Consider the following 22,473-nt stretch of genomic DNA (forward strand, 5'->3'; position numbering starts at 1 on the left):
TGAGTGTGTGAAGTGTTTGCACGGAAAAAAAAAAACACACAAGAAATGAGACCAATTTGTTTTTAATTTTTCAGTTTATTGTTTTATGTCGCAGTCTGCAATATTCCAGCTATAAATATGTCTGTCTGAATAATTACGTCATTGGACCAGACAGTCCAGTGATCAAGTGCACATGCATCTTGCTACTTAACAGGGATACAATGACGTTTGTCAGCAAGTCAGCCGGCCTGATCCCATTAGTCCTTAATGTGCTGATCAGTTCAGCTATCTCTTATGACAAGCATGGAATGTTGAAGACCAACTCAGATCTTTACAGGTCGAGATGTGTTTACTAAATCTGCAGTAAAGTCAAGGTCAGACATCAGAATAGTGTTAAGGTCAAGTATGTTGTTATGTTATGCCTCAAGGACCTTGGGACTTTCTATAATCTCCATCCTCCCTGGGGATTGTAGAGTTGAAACTGGTTCTAAGTAATCTATGCCTGTTATCAGTAAATGTCTCTATTGAATAGAGCTACTGCTCAGGCTCGGATGTGTGAATATCATCACACACCAACCAATGCACATTTGTCACACGTCTTGCGCTAGCTGGCTGAAAATGCAACTGCAAGAATAAACCTTCCATGATAATATGAAAATCCATTGTACAATTATCATATAATTGACTTGTGTTTCTGCATCATTGGCCAATAGTGGTGACACCAGATGTTGAAGAAAAGGCTTCCCAACCAGGCATTTAACACATGCAGTGGCAGGTCATTTGTTTTGACTTAAAACACTGTTTTTCACTTAGAACACAGTTTGATCAACATGGAAATACATCTCATTTATCCACGCTAGCTACCTGAGATACGCTGGTTTACAGTTGTGATTGAAAACACTGCTGGAATTATCTTTAAAATGATTGCTAAAGATACTGTTTGTTTAGAGATGTTAAACAATGTGCCCTATTATGGTAGTTTCAGGATTCAGAAGTCCTTGTTCTGCTGAAGCTATGCCATCGCTGAAACAGACTTCTGGTGCATCAGGGGTTAAAAAATCCCATTGCCTGACGCCCGTGAAAAGTCAGTTTCCATTTCGGGCAGTAAAATAATGGTATCTTACTTGTCCGCTGACTGCTAGATAATTTCTATTTATGGTTTCAAAATGCAAATAATCTTGGATATCTGCTCACAATGAAGCTATTAAAGTTAGCACTAATAATGAAACAGAGCTAGTAGATGGTGAAGTTATCACTCTTCGAGAAATAGTCCAGTAAACATTAACATCACGCATTGTGTCATAAAATCAGGACAAGTGGAAAATCAGTCAGGACAAGTTACTTTCTTGAAGTCGCTTGCCTTGCAGCAAGTGGCTTTTCAAAATATTTTTGAACCCCTGTGCATACTTAGAACAATTAGAAAAATCATATATTTTGACCAAATGTTTATTATGTTAACCCAATAACAAAATTTGGATTCTCAAAATATGCCTGATGATTAAAAGACTGAAAAGAACAGAAAACAAGCTCATGGTGTGCTGGACTTCCATGAGAATGAAGATATATGAAAAGTGTTAATGTTGTTGCAAAGATATTTACTTTGCCTTATATAAATGTCGTTTTCTGATTGGCTAAGTGCTCTTCAATTATTTTCAATGTACCCTACTTACAAGAAAGGTAGATTTCAACACACCCCACGACCAATAGCAGCTCCTACAGTACTTCTGTAACTTGGATAGTCTTGAAGGATGCATGATACATGGAAATTACCAATGTATTGCGAATGCAAATCCATGGAAGGGAGATAACTTTAAATCTGTTTTAGGTTGTGTCATCTGCAAAATCTAGCAGTAGCTACAAAACGACTTGCCTCGCATTCCAACAGATAAATTTTGACAAAACTTTCAAATGTAGTCCCTGTGAATATTAAGAACAGGAATTACATTGTGGCAACTTTACCAAGACAATATACCTGCGGAAAACGCAGCAAGATGCAAGATTTGAGTCGTGGGATTCACACAGGTTAGCTAAAGTGTATTATCCAATACCCATGCTTCAAACAGTTCAAAATTAACGTTAATGTGTTCGGTAGGATAAATACGGGGCCTATGGGCTGATGTACTCACTCCCCAAAGGGCTCAGGAAACCAACAAACATCATGGATATATCAACCCATGCCACGCCTCATGAAAAGTTAAGAACAAATTGTGATTTAAAATGTGCACACTTGTACACTCCATTAAAAGGACTCGGGTGCAGACTTGATTGAAATTCATCGTTGTGGATGATCAGCTGTGCTTGAGAAGGTTGTGGAAGATACATTATTTTTTAATGATTTGTATCATCAGTGGCAAACATATACTTTTTACAGGGCTCTAGATAAGTTTTCAACATTGGGAGTATGTACTCCTTATTTTTTCAATATAGGAGTACTTAAACCCTAAAAGAACATTTTGAGTACTGAATGGAATTCAATGGCGTATCAGTAATCTTGTATTTTGTTTCATATATGCACCTCAACATTGCTATGCTTGTTTAAACACGTCAGTAAACAATGTACAGAATACTTTTTCAAATAAATACGTCCGTAAATGAACCTACGACTGTACACCATTGCTGTGGTGCGTATCTGCTACATTGTCTAAATTATTTCTTACCGTATGGTGCATATTTTTATCCCTACATACGCTGATACAGCCCTTATCTGGAGCCCTGCTTTTTACTGTTATTTTCTTTTAATGAATGCAATAAATCTAAAGCATGTCAATACTCATGGTGATAAAACATAGTTATGACACTTACGAAAGTGTGTGATCAAGGATATTAGTGAAATGACTTACAGGTGTGTATGATTTCTGACACCTGTGTGTATATCATATGAGCTGCTGACAACAGCTGGTGTATATTCATGTACATTGTATATCACATAGTGTTGATCAACCTGAGCAAGTGTGATTATGTTTGCTATAGTGATGTATGTGTACATGATTTTGATTCAGGATTTTGTAGAATATGTGTAGGGTTAGAAATGCCATATATTATTAGCATGCATGGCACAGTAAATATTGAATAGGCATGCTTAAAAAATGTTCTGGGTGCCCTTACTGCACGAATAATGTTTGGAAACAAAACTCACCTTTAGTTATTTAATCCCCCAAAGTATTATTTTTTCCAAAATTAAATAATGCCATGCTTTTTCGAAATGTTCATAAGCCTGTATCTCTATTTAACAATAAATTTCAAATGATCATCATCGTTGTCATTTATTCCAAAAACATGTGGGCACACTTGATTTCTCTGAGGCACACCTAAAGTATTTGCCTGGTGCCCTCTGGATTACTTACAGAAGAAAAGTATTTGTGTCCCTGGAATGTATGATACGTAAGTCATGGTCATGTATTCAAGACAGACGGTGTGAGTCAATAATGTAGGAAGGGTAGATCTGTTTTCTGAAAATGCAGTACCACTGGAATTTAACAACAGGTTTCTTGTTAGGAAAGTAAGTTTTCTAGTTTGAGGGTGCAGTTAACATGTAAGTTTGAGAGTGCCGTTTATGTTTTAGTTTGAGGATGCAGTTAATGTGTTAGTTTGAAAGTTCAGTTAATGTGTTCGTTCGAGAGTGCTGTTAATGTGTTAGTTTAAGGGTGCAGTTAGTGTGTTAGTTTAAGGGTGCAGTTGACGTGTGAGTTTGAGGGTGCAGTTAATGTGTTAGTTTGAGGGTGCTGTTTATGTTTTAGTTTGAGAGTGCAGTTAACCTGTTAATTTGAGGTTGCAGTTAACGTGTTAGTTTGAGGGTGCAATTAACTTGTTAGTTTGAGGGTGCAGTTAACGTGCTAGTTTGAGAGTGCAGTTAACATGAAAGGCGTCTGAAAAAATGTAGGGTATGTTCCTCCTACTCCAATATTTGATCTGAATGTTTTAGTGTGGACAGTATAACACTTCAGTTTGTTGGTACAAGAATGATTTGTTTAAGTTTCTAATACTGTTGCAAATTAGGATTTCCTCAAGGGTTCAATTTTCAAGGACATTTAGTAGAAGCTATCCCAAATTGTATTCTTCAAATTGGATTATTGCAATGACTTGGAGAAATTTTGCCATTTGTCTAAAGCAGTTCCACTAAAATATGATATATTATTATTGTTCCATTTGAGACACAAATTTATTTGTTTTGTTCAGAGAAGTGTCTTTAAAAAACTGTGCAAATTGGCAGCTGCCTAACAATGGGAACTATTAGTGTATCTTAGCTACCATGGCAACCTAATGCAACACCTGGTCCACAAGCCTACATTGGAAATAGCCTTACTCCCAGTCTGTTGCAGATGACAAGTCCATATCATGTATGGTAATTCTATCCTTCCAGTAACCAGATCAAGATAAGCAGACAGTGAGGATGTCAGTCTTTTGTAGGGACAACACAAACTAATGATTTATAACATCTAGAATTATGAATGAAACTTATAATAATGGCATTAGAGAGCTTTGCAGGTCTACACGAGAGACTTCTAGCCCCTATGTCTACTGAGATGTTAATAGATACTGTGTTATGATCAGACACACTGACTACCGGGTCCATTGTGAAGTCATGCAGGCTGACTGTATGTTCCTAGGTTCACTGATCCCGTCAGTGATATAAGATATGCGTGTAAGCAGATTATAATGTCATGTCGGTTAGATGTATGATTCATCCTCTAAGTCTCGGATAGTATAGAATTTGGATAGAAGCAAACAATTTGATGTTCTGTAAACTAACATTTAGTGTCTGAAAATAGATCATTTTGATGGTAACAAATAACAAATAAACCCATTTGAATTGAAAAGGAGACCGAGTTAGACTAGAGCCTGGAAAAATCTAGACTTGCTTCATTTAGGGCTTCTGCATTGCAGGGAAGGAATGGTAGTAGGGGGCATAATGTATTTCAGGGACTGTGACAGACTAGGCTTTAGCATGGCAGGTAGGGTAAGGCAGTAGGGGGCATAATGTATTTCAGGGACTGTGACAGACTAGGCTTTAGCATGGCAGGTAGGGCAAGGCAGTAGGGGGCATAATGTATTTCAGGGACTGTGACAGACTAGGCTTTAGCATGGCAGGTAGGGCAAGGCAGTAGGGGGCATAATGTATTTCAGGGACTGTGACAGACTAGGCTTTAGCATGGCAGGTAGGGCAAGGCAGTAGGGGGCATAATGTATTTCAGGGACTGTGACAGACTAGGCTTTAGCATGGCAGGTAGGGCAAGGCAGTAGGGGGCATAATGTATTTCAGGGACTGTGACAGACTAGGCTTTAGCATGGCAGGTAGGGCAAGGCAGTAGGGGGCATAATGTATTTCAGGGACTGTGACAGACTAGGCTTTAGCATGGCAGGTAGGGCAAGGCAGTAGGGGGCATAATGTATTTCAGGGACTGTGACAGACTAGGCTTTAGCATGGCAGGTAGGACAAGGCAGTAGGGGGTATAATGTATTTCAGGGACTGTGACAGACTAGGCTTTAGCATGGCAGGTAGGGCAAGGCAGTAGGGGGCATAATGTATTTCAGGGACTGTGACAGACTAGGCTTTAGCATGGCAGGTAGGGCAAGGCAGTAGGGGGCATAATGTATTTCAGGGACTGTGACAGACTAGGCTTTAGCATGGCAGGTAGGGCAAGGTAGTAGGGGGCATAATGTATTTCAGGGACTGTGACAGACTAGGCTTTAGCATGGCAGGTAGGGCATGGTAGTAGGGGGCATAATGTATTTCAGGGACTGTGACAGACTAGGCTTTAGCATGGCAGGTAGGGCAAGGCAGTAGGGGGCATAATGTATTTCAGGGACTGTGACAGACTAGGCTTTAGCATGGCAGGTAGGGCAAGGCAGTAGGGGGCATAATGTATTTCAGGGACTGTGACAGACTAGGCTTTAGCATGGCAGGTAGGGCATGGTAGTAGGGGGCATAATGTATTTCAGGGACTGTGACAGACTAGGCTTTAGCATGGCAGGTAGGGCAAGGCAGTAGGGGGCATAATGTATTTCAGGGACTGTGACAGACTAGGCTTTAGCATGGCAGGTAGGGCATGGTAGTAGGGGGCATAATGTATTTCAGGGACTGTGACAGACTAGGCTTTAGCATGGCAGGTAGGGCAAGGCAGTAGGGGGCATAATGTATTTCAGGGACTGTGACAGACTAGGCTTTAGCATGGCAGGTAGGGCAAGGCAGTAGGGGGCATAATGTATTTCAGGGATTGTGACAGACTAGGCTTTAGCATGGCAGGTAGGGCAAGGCAGTAGGGGGCATAATGTATTTCAGGGACTGTGACAGACTAGGCTTTAGCATGGCAGGTAGGGCAAGGCAGTAGGGGGCATAATGTATTTCAGGGACTGTGACAGACTAGGCTTTAGCATGGCAGGTAGAGCAAGGCAGTAGGGGGCATAATGTATTTCAGGGACTGTGACAGACTAGGCTTTAGCATGGCAGGTAGGGCAAGGCAGTAGGGGGCATAATGTATTTCAGGGACTGTGACAGACTAGGCTTTAGCATGGCAGGTAGGGCAAGGCAGTAGGGAAAATAATATGATTCATGGACTGTGAGACAGGGTGGGGTAGGAAGTAGGGTAGGAGACTCAGATCCTGTTGCAAATTTAGACTTAATTCAATAAGGGTTGTAGCTTTACTGAAATGGCTTGTGGAAGAGAAATGTATGTGGTAGGTGGCTTTAAGACTAGCTCTAGCTCTCTGGCTTTGTAATGAGTGAGTGAGTGATGTCATGGCACTGTATTTCAGAGCTACAGCTTGCTATATATGATAGAGAATGAGTATGGCTTTACAGCTTTCAGCAGTATCTTTCTTGTCCATGGGCCACTAGATAATTTCCACTTACGGATTCAAACTGCAAATAATCTTGGATTTCATTTCATATCTGCTCACAATGTAGCTATTAAATTTCACAATGATAATAAAGTAGAGTTATCTTTCTTTGCTATTTACCACTTCTCAGTAAATAGTCCACTTAACATTAACATCATGTACAACGTTGATTTATGCTTTCATAATTACATCATCGTGATGATGTCATAAAATCAGGGCAAGTGGATAATTAGTCAGGACAAGTTACTTTCTTAAAGTCACTTGCCAGGCCAGCGTGGCAAGGGGCTTTTGAAAAACATTTTTGAACCTCTGGCATTATTGTGACAAAACAGGGACTGGCTGGCTTGTGGTCATTATTATACTGTTGGGTTATCAAGTTAAAGTGCTGGAAGGTATCTCAGTAGGGGAGCGTGATAAGACTGGCATTAGTCCATATTTATACAAGTGATCAGTACCCTTGAAGATCCGTGTTAAAAAGGTACTCAGCAACCCGTGCCTTTAAGAGGTAAGTAATGGGTTTGGGTGGTCAGACTCACTCACCTAGTTGATCAGTATCTCAAAAGATCCAGGTTAGAATTGGTCCTTAAGAATTAATATTATTGAGCGGTCAGACTCTCTTCTTCAACATGCAGTATTGCTCTTGCTGTGGAGAAGCCTTACAGCATGTGGGCAGCCTCTGATTGATTAATCAGCAATCAATGATTAATCCTATCAAGTGGTCAAGAAATGAGGCTTGATAAGTCACTGTTGTCCGGGATGGGAGCTGTATTTGCAGAACTCATTCAGGGGACTCGTAGTAGAAACCTTACCATATTGACGATACTAGTTGTTTCCCTGCCTTATGGAGGCATTATCATAGGGACGAATCATGGACTGTTTGGCTCACCATTAATGTGATGTGTTTGAGTAGATTATCCTTGTACTCCTTGGATCACATTGTGTATGCACTATGATATGTCTGCACACATGCATGCTTATAGCTATGTAAGTGCAATAATCTTGCACCCTACATTAAACCCCATTTCAGCATACCTTAACCCCATTTTAGCCTATACCAACCCAATTCATCATACATAAACTCCATTTCACCGCTCCTGAACCGATTTTAACTATACCTTAACCTGTGAATTTCAACTCACCTAAACCCAGTTTCACCATACTTTAACACTATTTAGCCATATATTAACATCATTTCAACATACCTAAACCACTTTTTCAACATACCTTAAACACCATTTAACCATACTTAAAACCCATTTCCACACACATAAACCCAATTTCAACTACTCTTACACAATCACCTTAACCTAATCACTCAACCACTCACTACCATCTTCTACCCCCATCCACAACATGTTTTCCAAATAAGCTTGAAAGTCCAAAACTCTGCTTGTCCATATGTCAGGTTCGAATAGCCAACTGGCCATTATCACTGACCATTAGCAATCGTGATGGATTGGTCTTTCAAGTCTGGTATCACATCTGTTATGTAGCACTTGCCCAGCTTTGAGGTCTGTGTATTGGAGACATCACAGGACTGGCTACATATCTTCATAAACTGACTGAATCCTTGACCAGTCACCAAGATAGGGATACAGACATCATTCTGACATCTTGCAGGCCTGAGCTGCCCCAGTATTTCCTGCTTCAACATAGCTGTAGAGAGTCTTAAAGGGGAGCTACACACCTGAATACTGGCAGACCCAGCTTGATTTATACTTGGGGTTAGGCACTGCTTGTTCACTCTATGTATTCAGTAGTTTTACAGATAGAGTGCCTAAATTGTATCAATACAATGTCTGGTCTTGAGTGTCAGTACCGTACCTTGGACAGAAGTAATGCTTTAGCTGTAGATGCAGTAAACATGCACAAGCCTCTAAGGTAATGCACAAGAAATAGAAAATTTCTATTCAAAAATAAATAACAGACTGGCATACTGTCTGATTACCTACACTTGCCTCTTTAAAGGATTGAATTACTGTATATATCCATGGGCTGAGCATTTGGTACACACTTTTAATTAGAGCAAGGCTTGGGGTGCAGTAACTGCCTTGTTATGTGAAGACCTATGAGCAAACTGTACTTTAACTGAGGATATATTTGCATGCCTTATATTTAGTCCATTAGAACTAATGATCTGAAAGTTCATGTGTTGAATCCATGTTTTTCTGGGACTGCACTAATGTTCCTTATGTTATAAGAACTGCTTGGAGTAAAGTCCCCCTTTATTTTGCAATGTGCTAATATTCCTTGTGTTATGAGAACTACTTGAAGTTAAGTCACTCATTAATTGGGAATGCCCTTTTATTCCTTGTGTTCCGAGAGCTACTTGGAGTAGAGTCCCCCTTTCAATTGGGAATGCGCTGGTTATTCCTAGAGCTCATTGGGGTGAAGTCCCCCTTTAATGAGCGATGTGGGTGAGCGAGTTCAATTTTACTCTAGTGAGCACTATTCCAGCTATATGGCAGCGGTCTTTAAACAATCCCGTCTGGACTACACAATCCAGTGATCAACAGCATGAGCATCAAAGTACCGAACTGGGAACCGATGACATGGGTCAACCATGTCAGCTAACTTCTTATGACAAGCATGGACTACTGAAGATCAACTATAACCCAGACCTTCATGGTCTACTAATGGATGTATGATAGACCTGTGTAGAAATGTGTAATATGCTCTAAATATGCCTTGTATTTAGCTATGGATCGTTGACAAAAAGTAATTGCAAACTGATAGTCCTTTCATGATGTTATCATATAGAACATATTCCGGTGGCTCAGTTAACTATATCAATGTCCTGGCAGCTAGCATAGCTTTGATGGAAAGTGATATCACTATCATCTCCAGTAGGTCACCTCTCCCATGTAATTTGATATGTTGTTACATACTATTGTCAGGGGGTGTCTCATTACTGCAAGTTACTACACTGGGGGCGTGGTGGGCAAGCTACTAATCCAGCGGGCTTGGAGGTGCCGGGATCGAGCCCACCTGTGACTGGGTGTAAAAAAAAACAAACCTTGGAGTCAACTTTGTGTGCAGACTCTTTCAGTGTTGTCACAACCCCTAGTGTGCAGTACACAACCCTGTGCACTTAAAAGAACCCACGATTCCATTGGTAGATGACCAGATAGTGGCCACATGAATACGTACAAACACCTAGTTGTGGGTACAGCAACGTGCAGTAAACATAGACAAAGTACTGTGACTATGTGTCCCAGTCCACGCAGCTGTGAATGGGTCCCTCGTAAGGATGGGAAAGCCACATTAACTTGGTGCGTCTGGTAAGGCTGCAAGACTTGTATGATCCCCAGGGAGTTGAGATTGAAAATATGATGTGCCGTTGTTATGGACATCAAATGATCGAGGGGAAAAAAGCGCCCTTGAGCAGTTGAACTAACTGGATATCAGCGCTATACAAATATCTAGTTGTATAGTATTGTGGTTGTACAAGTTAGCTAGTCCAGCCTTACAGAATATACACACACACACGCGCACACACACAGAGGATTAACGAGTGAGTGTGTATTGTTTTTGCCACTTTTAGAATATCACATTGGTGGACACCAGAAATGGGCTTCAGGCAGTATATTGGATTGATGAGAATTGGCACCACCTGACTGATGTGTCTTCATGTAACCTTCCAAAGTACCCACTAAATATTTGTGTATACTGTAGTATCATCATGAGAAAGTGTAGATTTTCATTTTTTAAAACACTTTCCAGTTGTGATTTGGTCATGTTCCAAGGGTATGTGATAAATCTTGAGTTTCATCAGACAAGCAAATTGGTTGGTTCATTCACTCTGTGCAGCTGCTCCCCTTAGATGTGACAGAAAGCTAGGTGATTTTGAGTTCAAATGTTAGTTCATTGTGATAATATATTAAAGTTTGTAAGAACCATACTGTTTATTGTCGGCGGCAGTTGGCCTCCTCTGTCATCAAAGCGACATAGTCACAACTGAAACAATGTTCCCTCGCTCACTCGCTCACTGTAATGCTCTCCCACATCCAACTGTACACACATACTCCCCATTCTACACTTGCGCACTCACTTACTTACTCACCAACCTCTATAATTATTATGTTAAAGACCTCTTGACATTCCTACTTAATTCGTACCATATTGTCATCACTTTTAGTCAGAAACTACTTTCTGTACAACTACTCTCTGTTAACTCTGATATTGATGAAATGGCAGTTCCTGTTTTGAAAAGCAATTTGTTCTCATTATCTCAAATGTCTTCCATTTCAGAATGAAAACTTCTGAAGAAATCTGAACCAATTCCCTTTAGTATTGTTAGTTTTGATTAGAGCTATTTCTGAATGTTGACACAAACATAATTGCAGAAATATTGAACAAACAGTAATCATGGTAATAGGGTGGTCGTATTTGTAGTCATGAAAATCATGTCTGGCTGAATTGTATGGGTGCTTGTTGAATTAATTTGCTCATAGAACATTGTGAGGCTCTGAAAGTCTACAGACTAAAGCTTCATGAAGTTAGGATGAAGATACCTCCATTATAAAGCTAAGCTTCTCTGCCATTATTAAAGTGTGAATGTAAAGGATACTGTTGATGGAAAAATGTCACTTGATATGATAAACATCATGGGGGTTCATTAACTCATTAACTTTTGAATGAATCATGGATGTTATGTAATGTCAATGTTCAGTTCAGTATCAGTCATGTGCTGAACCACAAAAGAAACACAACTCTTTTCTTTTATCATGTTTTTTAATAGAAGACATGAACAAGAACGCTTACTTTTATGAGAATTCATTTTTTTTCTTAAACTTGTATTTCTTTTGACGTTCAGCATAGACAGTTTCTTGAAGTCCCTCAAACACTGCTTTGTCTGTTTATTTGAGTCTTTTGCTGCTGTCAGCAACTACCCTATATTACATAGATGGTCATATTGTCACCATGTTATTTGCAGCGTCTAGACGAGGGTGGTAGTAGGAACGTGGGTTAAGATCGGGTGTCTGCTTCTGGGAGGGGAGATAGCTGGGAGTTAATGTGCATTTGTGCATCACACTCCAGTAAATATTCAAACAATAAACAGAATACAATACAAAGCCTTAACTTGGGTCTAAAGTGACAAGGGTTTATGAGACAGTTGCTGACGTAAAAGCAAACATGCTGTAATATGATGGGGCATGGCTGGCAAGGCCTGGCTAAAACTCCAGGCTCGTGATCCAGTGAGCTTGAGGTATGATCGAGCCCTCCTGAGGCTGGGTGTAGCAACTTGGAATCAACTCGTGCAGACTCTTTCAGTTTTGTCACTTGTAGTGTACAGTACACAACCCTGTGCACGTAAAGAACCAAGAACTTGGTTGTATATAACCATATGGTGGCCACATGAATATGTGCAAACACCTAGTTGCAGCAACATGCTGCATGAACGGGTACCTTGTTAGACACATGAACTCAGTGTGCCTAGAGACTGCAAGAGTTGTATGATCCCCAGGGAGCTGAGGTTGACATGCAGTGATCAAGGGAAGAACAACTTGTGAAGCATCTAGAGTGATCTAGAATTAGGGCAGTGTAGAAATGCGGCATACAATAATTATGATATGATAATATGCACATAGTTACTCACTCACTTGCATGTTCACAGACACAAATATGCTCACATCTGTACATACACACACCCAAGACCCCCATCCATGCACACATATGCACACGCATGAACACACAGCCTCAGCCTAGACCACATGCACACTCTTACACACACATAGTCACACACTGATACATCATAAGTCACACACTGATACACTAACTTATTTCTTCGCATACTTGCTTGAATTCTTTGGGTGTAAATCATCACTAGTTAACATATGTACACCAACAGTTCTCAACTCCACCAACATCTACATGATTTCACACAAAACCTCCGATAAGCAACCCACACATAATGGACAAATACTGATTAGGTGCTGACTTGCTTAGGAGTTAACTGTGATTGATTTCCTCTTCGGTCAAGCCTGTCATGTATTAGTGGCCCTAATGATAATAAATATGTGGTCATATCACTCCCTTACATGGGGACACACTCATAACCTCAACCCCTCACCCCTGACCTTCCACCTGGACAGTTATTTGGAGAACTCTGAAACATCCATCTTAACAGATTGGCCAAATTACAAAAACATGCTGTTATTTATCCTAGATTACAGACTCCATGGCTAACAATCAGGTAAAAAATGTATTGTGATTAAATTGTGTATTTTTTAAAAAATAAATCATGCTTTTGTCAAAACAAAATTTCAGAGGTATTAAAACACAAATTTTTAGATTTTGAGATACAGTCCAAAAGTGTGAAGGTTAGCATCCTCTGCTTCCATATTGGCCTTCTTATGAGTGTGGGGTGGCGGGTTAGCTTAGTGGTTAAAGCGTTAGCTCATCACGCTGAAGACCCGGTTCAATTCCCCACCTGGATACAATGTGTGAAGCCTTTTTTCTGGTGTCCCCCGCCATGATATTTCTGGAATATTGCTAAAAAGCAAGCGTAAATCTAAACTCACTCACTCAAAACTTTCATTCCTCGTGTTCAATTCCCCACATTGGTACAATGTCTCACTCACTCACCCTTGTGAGTGAAATATCAGCTATCTCTAAAAATCCATACAAAATTTATTTGCATTTATTTGAAGTGGATAATTTATGTTTCCTATTTTGGAATTTTGAGTGACATTTGTTACATACTTTAGGCTTGGTGTTATCCTTTGGGCAGATCTAGGTAATCCCTGCAGTTACTGTTCTTATCACGCTATGTCTGCATGTAACTGGGAGAGACTGATAGGCTGCAAATACCACAGAGTCCAGAGAGTACAACATACAAAAGGGTGTTGAGTAAACTGCTTCACCTTGCTATGTTGTTGTGAATGTTTTGGGGTTTTTGTTTGTTTATTTCTTCTTTGATTTCTTTCAAACAGAATATTGCACGTTTTCAGTGTGGTGAGGTGTGGGTGTATGATCTGGCTGAATAAAAAATTCATAGTTTAATTTTATTCAGTTGTATGTGTGTATATGACCGATAATCCATGAGGATCCAGACTGGAATTGGTTTGTAAGATCCTATACTTGTCATAACAAGGTCTTACTGTTACATGAAGATCCATGTTAGAATTTTTTCTAGGAACCCAAAGCTTCTAAAAGAAATTTTCTTTATGATGATCAAAATTTGAATTTGTCTTCAATACTTGTCATAACAATGACCTCCACGAAGAATCAAGTTAGAATTTGTCTTCAGCAACCCATGCCTGCCATAATAAAGATCCAAGTTGGCAGTGGTCCTCAGAAACCTGTGCTTTTCATAACATTAGGTCCTCCATGATGATCCACTCTAGAATCAACATCCCATGCTTGTTTTAAAAGTGACTAATAGATCATGTAAAGGGGCTCATTATGGGTGTTATTGTGTAGCTTGATGCTCATGATGTCAATCACTGGATTATCTTCAGTCAAGATTTATCAACCTGCTTGTTGAACAGGCCTCTGTTTAATGTTTCCTAATATTTTTCTGGTGGTCTGGTTTATAAAGCTACAAGTACTATATACTCAAGATACCCATCGATGTAGCCTAGTGTTGGAGATTTTGGCTTGTCATACCTGAGGTTTGAGTTTGATTCCTCACAGAGGTAGATATGACCAATGGTGATGTATTTAACTTGAAATGTTTCAGGCTTCTAACATGTCCAATACTCCCTGCACATCAAGTGATATTAGCTGCATTATACAAACAAGATGCATTCATCTTTTATGTGCTTGCAAGATCACCACCAACAAACATATCACTAAATGCATAGCACAGTGGCATCCCCAAGGGTAGAATGTGATTTATTGTTTGGTTGTCGTAGAACGTGATGTGGTAGGGAATATTGTCTGGAAATCAATATTTATGAATGCATGTAATCTCTCCGTGTGGCAGGACGATTAGATTGACATTGAACATGGTTAGGTGTCAGCATGGCCATTTTTTATGTTGATGTTGAAGGTCAAGGTCTCTAGCATTCAGGTAGAGCCTTGTGAAGTTGTTCTAAAGAAAAAGGTAATTGTTTTGAAAAAGAAAAGATAAAAAGAAATGTTTTAAAAAGGTAGAAAGTTTTAGTTTTATTTCTGCCTGTAACAATATACCAGCAATATAACGGCAGGGAACACCAGAAATGGGCCTCACACTTTGTGCCTCTCAAGCCCAGATGTTCGTCGTGAGGGGTGGTGGGGTAGAGTAGTGGTAATAATAGTGTTCACTTGTCACGCTGAAGGCGGGGGTTTGATTCCCTGAATGGATGTAATCAGCATACAGGTTATTTTCAACACATGCTGCCAGATTCTCAAATTCATCTGCCTGACGGTCGGGTTAAAATTCTGATGTGTGTAGGAAGATATGTTGTGAACCGTTAATTTTGCTCAGATATGAATGCTTGACAATGATACAAGAATCTGCACCGAAAGGTCGCTATCACGCAATAAAGAAGTTGTTATCCATACAATTTGTCCTATTTGTACACCTCAACTTCTAAAATGCCACTCAAACAAATTTTGGTCAGGACTGGCAATTTTTACATCTAACCAGCCATGTTTGGGAGTTTCATGCCCTGGTACAGTGTGTGTGGAGACCATTACTTGTGTCCCCTGCAGTGATATTGCTGGGATATTTCTGTGTAAAACCCAAAACGCTTGCTAACTCTGGCATGACCAGCAAATACTTTAACCGAAAGGCTTCTCAACTGTTCATTTTTAAAAGGAGGAGTGTTCAGAAGAACAAATCTATTATTTCCTTTAGCCTAATGCTTTTAGAGTTGTAAATGCCACTTGATGTAAAAACTGTAATCAATCCTGGAGTTGTTGAGGGGTCAGGCTTGTTATGGCAGTTGCCAGCAAGGGATCTGTGTATGCTTCTGTAGTCAAACAAATATCAGGTACTGCAGTTAATTGAATGTATGGAACTGTAAAATATTATGTTGTTTGATAATCAAACCTGTAATAGTTTCTGAAACTGGATACCGTTAAGTTATTTATGAGTATTGTTTGAGGCCAGTGTATTGAAATACAGCTTATCAGACAGGTGACACCTTGGACAATATCACCTAAATCCAACAATGTATTCTGGGAAATCTTTTCATTGACAATAGTTTGAATTTGACATTTTCTGTATGTTCAAGAGGTGACAATATCATCTGGACTTTATGGACAGGCTATCAATGCATATTTTTGTAAATCTTTTCTTTGACAATAGTGAGGTTTCTGCATTTTCTGTAAGAGTTGATATCTTGGACAAAGTCATCATGGATGGAAGTTCCAACAATGTATTCTGGGAAATCTTTTCTTGCACCATAGTTTGAATTCAGTGAGTGAGTTTAGTTACACCACTTTTAACAATATTCCAGCAATATTACCGCGGGGGACACCAGAAAATGGGCTTCACACATTGTACCCATGTGGGGAACAGAACCCCCGGGTCTTTGGCGTGACAAACAAACGCTTTAACCACTAGGCTACTCCACTGCCCCATTTGAATTCAGCATTTTCTGTATGTTCAAGAGATGTCACCTTGAACAATTTCATCAGGTCTTTCCAGGATGTGTGTTCATCATGTTCTCTCTGTGCAAGGGATGATACCTGGACATAGTCTTTGTGACTTGCTAAATCCCATAACTATGTCAACATCTTGTTGCAGTGGGTTTGAATCTTAGATTACCATGATCATGAACAGTGTGTCCAGGAATATCTGCTGTAGTCTAACATACTGAGGGAGAACAATAAGGGATCTCATGAAAGGATAAGTGTTCCTGTATTTTTTCCACTGGTACTTTCACAAGCCTGAAACCTGAAAAACATAAGGAAACAGGTGCTTTCGTGTGATCCCTTATTTGTTTTCCTCAGCATAATATACCACCTAAATGTAGCTATTTAGATTAAAAGTTTTTTTATTATCTTTTCATATGTGCGTTACAACTGCGAAAGGTTAATACTATGAACAAGAATGCCTGAGAGATCTGTAAGCCATGATTATCAGACATTTGTAACTTTTGATTTGTAATAACAGAATGTTATGTGAATAGTGATTGTCAGAATATATTTAACTGTACAGTTTGCTTTTTTATTGCTTCTGAAGTTTACCCTGAGCTATTGAACTGTAACTGTTGTTGCTAAACATGCAGGCGTCCTGTCCTGAACAACGTAAACTTCAGTGGGCTATCTCTCATTTTATCAATGTGTGACTAGGCCATGCTATCAACGTCACATTGTGAATGAGTTCTGGCCAGCCAGATCTCTTAGGTCAATCTCTCAACTCAAGTTGAGAGTCCAAATTGAAAACATTTGGTGTCAGTCATTTGCTGAAGTAGCTGCACATCACTGGAACACACTTCTTGAGGAGCAAGAGCCCTCATCTTTCCTTATACAGCACAAGCAGCCGCTGAAGGACCATCACTTCAGCTGACAAATGTGTCTGTGAAACCAACTGTTGCATCGATAACATTTACCCATTTGTTGTCTGATAAGGATATGTTTGTAGATTGTGTACACAAGCATCTTTCCTTTTAATTATCTCCCACCAGGAAGTCAGCACTGTGAATGGATAATGTCCATCCTTCCGTCCAACTGTCACATTTATGTTTAGGAGCTTAACTCAGAATGGGCTTACAAAGTTCGTAAGGTTACGAACGTCTCGAGAATAGCCTGGCTGGTCTCAGAATCAGTGAGTGAGTGAGTTCAGTTTTACGCAGCTTGTAACAATATTCCAGCAACATTTCATGGCAGGTACACCAGAAATGGGCTTCACACATTGTACCCACATGGGGAATCGAACCCGGGTCTTTTACATCATGGGTGAACGCTAACAAAGCACTGGGCTAACCTGCCACCCAGGTCTCAGAATCAGTGTAGCATTAGTTTCCTTGGCATCACAGGGAATCAAATAGAATATTATGTTTTGCAGTTTTGTTTATTCATCAAGCACGTTCAAACTGTTCACTTTTCATGTTTTGGTATTTCTCAACAAGAGGTTTTTGGTTTTCCTTCTTTTAGTTTTACTTGGTGCAAAGAGTCCCAGTTAGGACAGGTTTTCTTGGAGACCACTGAAGGCATACCAGTGAAACTCTTTTGCAAGCTTTCCAAAGATGCAGTCAAGACGGAGGTTGAATTTTGGTGCTGTAACTATTATTCCATGGGCTCAGCCACATTTATTTATAGTTAATACAGTCAGATTCTTCACTACTATCACACTGTACATCAGTTTAAAGAAACAACCCAGTTATCTTGGTACGTCTGCTTCAGTCATAGTATGGCAGCCATATTGCTGATGTTTTAGCTCACTCACCATAATTCTGGTGTGATTCATTAAAACCAGCCTGCAGTGATGCCACTATGATATACTTCGTGTGGGACTATAAACAGTGATGGCAATTTTCCGTGGATCAGCGAATTTCTGCTTTTTTATTTCAAACAGATGAAGCATGTGAATTGTCTGAATCTCTATTCGATGGCACAATATTAAGTTTTCAGCTGAAAAACGATTTTCCTGTTGGCATCCCTGTATGAACCATACACTATTTATCTACTTCTAAATTAGCTTATGAATATTGTATGGTTCGAAATGCTCATATATCTGAAACATCCATAATTATTATCTTTGACCCAGTTTACATTGTTTCACTTGATCCCATTCATTCAACACTCACAATGAAGATGTAATTGAACTTTGATCTAGTCTCTCTCAACAGTCAATGTTAGTCAGAGACAAGTTATCATGGGTGACACAACAGGAATTTGTAAATGTAAACAAGTTGTAATCCCAAGTAGTTCACTCTCTCATGCAAGCAGTGACTGACCCCTTGTCCTTACTTGAACTTGTAAATTGTTTCATACAGTGTGGCAATTATAATTAATGTAATTATATGACTGTCAATCCAGACTTCAGTTCATGATGTTTTTGTAACCATGGTAATATTTACTGTTATTGATAATTGTATCTTGTGTCTTGTAAGAAGTCAGTGAAGTACATACTATGTAAGTAGTGATGACGATGGTGAAAATAATGATAATAATCATGATAAGGCCAGACCAATTTTATTTTTTGTTTTGTGGATCTCCCAGTTGTATTTTTTCAAGATTAAGAAAAAAGATAAAAACTCATTTTCCCTGCTCAATAGATAAAGTCTTCATGTTTTTATTGGCCAAAAATGTAAATTAACAAGAAATGTTTTTTTAGATTTTATGTTGTCTCATATAATGCTAAAAGTAAAATACTTTTGGTATTTAGATGGAATATTTCTTTGACTGGAATTTTTTTAAAAAATGAAAGGGTTTGACTGTCCCGACTAAGTTATTTTCAAACCACTGCCATACAGCTGGGATATCTCTGGGTGCAGCGTAAAACTAAATTCAGTCACTCTGTGTTGTTTGTCTTATTCTACATTTGTTTGAGAGTGTTTTTGTACCTTAGTTAACAATCCTTTTGTTGTTTCAGGGAAACAGTTCGGAACAACTGCGTCAAGTGGAACTCCAAGTTCCCCTTCACGTGCAAGATGATGGCCAACGCTACTACTGGGTTGTTAGAATCTTGTATTTGTCGAGTGTCTGTGCGCATGGTAAGTTAGGCTTATTAAATGTCAAGTTTCCCTTCACTCACAAGATAGTTGCCAAAGACGAAACAGGACTGATTTAACCTTGTTTATTTGGCACACCTGCTGAGAAAGATCACAGATGTATATTGAACCAAATTGTTTGAAGGATCTTGAATAATTTTGGGGGGTGATTTTATTTTTTACAAACATGTTTGTTTTGGGAGTGACAGGATAGTAATGAATGCTGAGCTCACAGTTTCATAAAAATACCCCAACTAAGACTTTTGACCTTTAAGTTTTGGGTCAAGGCTAGTGACTGATCCTCAAAGTATATATGGAATGAGTGAGTATGGTTTTTGTGGCTTTTAGCAATATTTCGGTAATATCATGGCGAGAGACATCAGAAATAGACTTCACTTACTGTACCCATTTGGGGAATCAAACCCATGTCTGATGTTATGAACAAACGCTTTAACCACAAGGCCACCCCGAGGTCCAGCATACAGGAAGCTAGTCCAGTTTTTTAAGAGCTTTAACTCGTCAGTCAGCATTGGTTTTGTTCCAATAAATTGAAATTATCAAAGATTGGTTGCAGTGACGAAGCAATTCATCACATTTTCCCATAATCAAACACAAAGGATTTTGAAACTACTGTTTTTGCCCTTGAAACACTTGGCCATGGAACATATCTTCGAAGTGTTCAGGATCTGAAAGTTTGTTTATTTCTTAGAAAACGCACTTCACTGAGTGAAATGTCATGACTGAATATTTCTAGAAGACTCCAGGATGTTTATGTTCATGGTATATTAGTCATCACTTTAAAGTAGTAAGGTGCATCATGATATACATATCTGTATTGTAACCTCGATAGGAAAATCTGAAAAATGACGCTAACCAATTGGTTTCGATATTGTTCGTTAGTAATGAAACAATCATCAATTGTGAGATTTTATCCAATTCCCAACACGATTCAGCACGGACTTCGAGCAAGGTTTATGCTCCAGTATCACAGTGGGTGAGTTTGTAGAGATGAACAGCAAGTTCAAATATTTACATGAATGGCAGTCATTCACGCTGCCTATTCTGGGGACTGGTTAAGCACACATATTTCCTCAGTAAAAGTCTTTGTATGGCTGAGTAATTTAAACACAAACCTATTCAGACCCAGTCACACATTCTATACTTTATTCCATTGAGAAAACAGTTTGGGTGTGGAGTCGTGAGAATTATACAGCCACCTTACACATGGAGTACTATCAATTACTTGACAGGGTCTGTTATCCAATAAATAATTTATATCAATCGTGTGCAACTCCTGTTTTGGATGTGTTAGGCCTTTGGTATTTTGTTGGCGTGTTTTCAAAATGTTTGGCCTATTTAACTTTGTTCAGTGTTAGTGACAAGATGTATTTTATCATTTTCCAATGTCCATACATACTACTATGGGAACTATGTGTGAAGCCCATTTCTGATATCCCTCGATGGCGATGTTCCTGGAATATTTAACTATATTTAACCTACAGATGTGTAAAACTAAGCTCACTCATTCACTCTTTCAAGCACTCACTCACCTTCTCTTTCACTCACTACACTGCTGCTAATGAATATCAAACTTTAGGTCACGTTTGGCAATGACATAATCATGAAGTGATGCTGAATGAAGTTTATTTGATAAAAACACCTGTTTCTTACTAACTGTGCGTATAGAATCTTATATGTATATTTGGGTTTTTTTGTTGTTGTTTATTTTTTCATTTTACTGTGACACACATTTGGACAGATCTTATTTTAAAGTCCTTGCATTTTTTGTATCTGTGTTTTGTCCTCAATTTCTTGTTTCTTGACAATGGCTCTTTATGAATGGGTATAGTATGTATACCTATTTCTGACCAGGATCTGCTGGTAGCATGCATTTTGTAGTATATCCAGCATTAGAGTTGCCTCCCTTGTTCTGACCAGGATCTGCTGGTAAAGTTTGAGTCTGTGAATTCTTGTGTTAACATGCTTGACCTTCTCTGAGATCTGCATCACTTTCACTTTCTGCCTCCTTCAAATGTCCTCAATAAATCTATTGCCTTGTTTCCAATACTGCTGATCTAGATTTCCCAGACCATGTTTGAGACCTGTCAGCATTTCACACACAGACCCAGAAACCTCAACACAAAAAAAACAAGACAGAAATAAATTAATTCCCAGCAAGTCTTCATATCTTTGCCAAGTCTGCAAGAGTAAGAATTTCTCAGATCCCTTTCTTAATATGTTATAGAAATGTTTTGAAATAGAAAATATTACAATAGTTTCAATTCAATCCAATTCAAATATAAAAAGTTTACAGTGTCAATGTTGTGACTCACCACCCCAGGCTGTGGGGTACAGGGTCATACACCTAGAGAGAGACCTGTGCCATCAAACCCCATCCCCGTGCTAACGTGGAGACAATAGACATGGACATTCCATAGATGTTTCCATATTATCTACCACCTTGCATCCGACACTGACCCCTACACCTGCAGATCTGGTGACAGTAACATGAAACGAGGGGATTTTGAAAAATAATCATGTATGTTCCTCCAACTTGAAAGTTACAGATGTTCAGATGCTGGGTCCATGATTCAGTTTCTAAGGAAATTACCCTATGCTTACCCTTGCTCGAAGGCTGTACTAAAAGCTGAGCCCATGGATGTACACAAAATCCAACCTTCAAAGAGGCAAGTCAAGATAGGTGGATGGTACCCAAGTCTGTTGTATAGTTTTTAGAAATTATCATTTAAACTTAATTTTTACCCTAGAGATTTGTGCAGGTCTGTCATTTACAACATTGTATGAACAATAGTAGGCTGTCAATGTTGATCATAGAGCTTGATAATTAACTATTAGGGATAATTAATGTCGAAGTAACTCTGGGGTGTTTATTTTATTGTTGTAAAAGAAGCCTACATATTTTTCTACAAGTGAATAAGTGTATTCTGTCTGCAAAATGTGATAGGCAGATTGCATTCTGTCTTTGCCACAAGTTTATTTTGATAAATATGACTCTTTCACCTAGTCAAGGCCCATGCACATCTGAAAAATAATACAAGTCTGTAGT

General features: G+C 39.1%; 1 protein-coding gene across 4 annotated transcripts in view; it reads left to right on the forward strand.

The window, feature by feature from the left end:
* Positions 1–22,473, forward strand: part of LOC137273472 (early estrogen-induced gene 1 protein-like) — a 63,073-nt gene that overhangs the window by 12,739 nt on the left and 27,861 nt on the right. For all 4 annotated transcript variants that reach the window (XM_067806173.1, XM_067806174.1, XM_067806175.1 and 1 more), the window contains exon 2: positions 19,289–19,409. In XM_067806173.1, the coding sequence (XP_067662274.1) occupies positions 19,289–19,409 (121 nt within the window). The remainder of the gene's footprint in view (positions 1–19,288; positions 19,410–22,473) is intronic.

This window comes from Haliotis asinina, chromosome 2 (genome assembly GCF_037392515.1).
Source record: "Haliotis asinina isolate JCU_RB_2024 chromosome 2, JCU_Hal_asi_v2, whole genome shotgun sequence".
NCBI classification, from domain to species: domain Eukaryota; kingdom Metazoa; phylum Mollusca; class Gastropoda; order Lepetellida; family Haliotidae; genus Haliotis; species Haliotis asinina.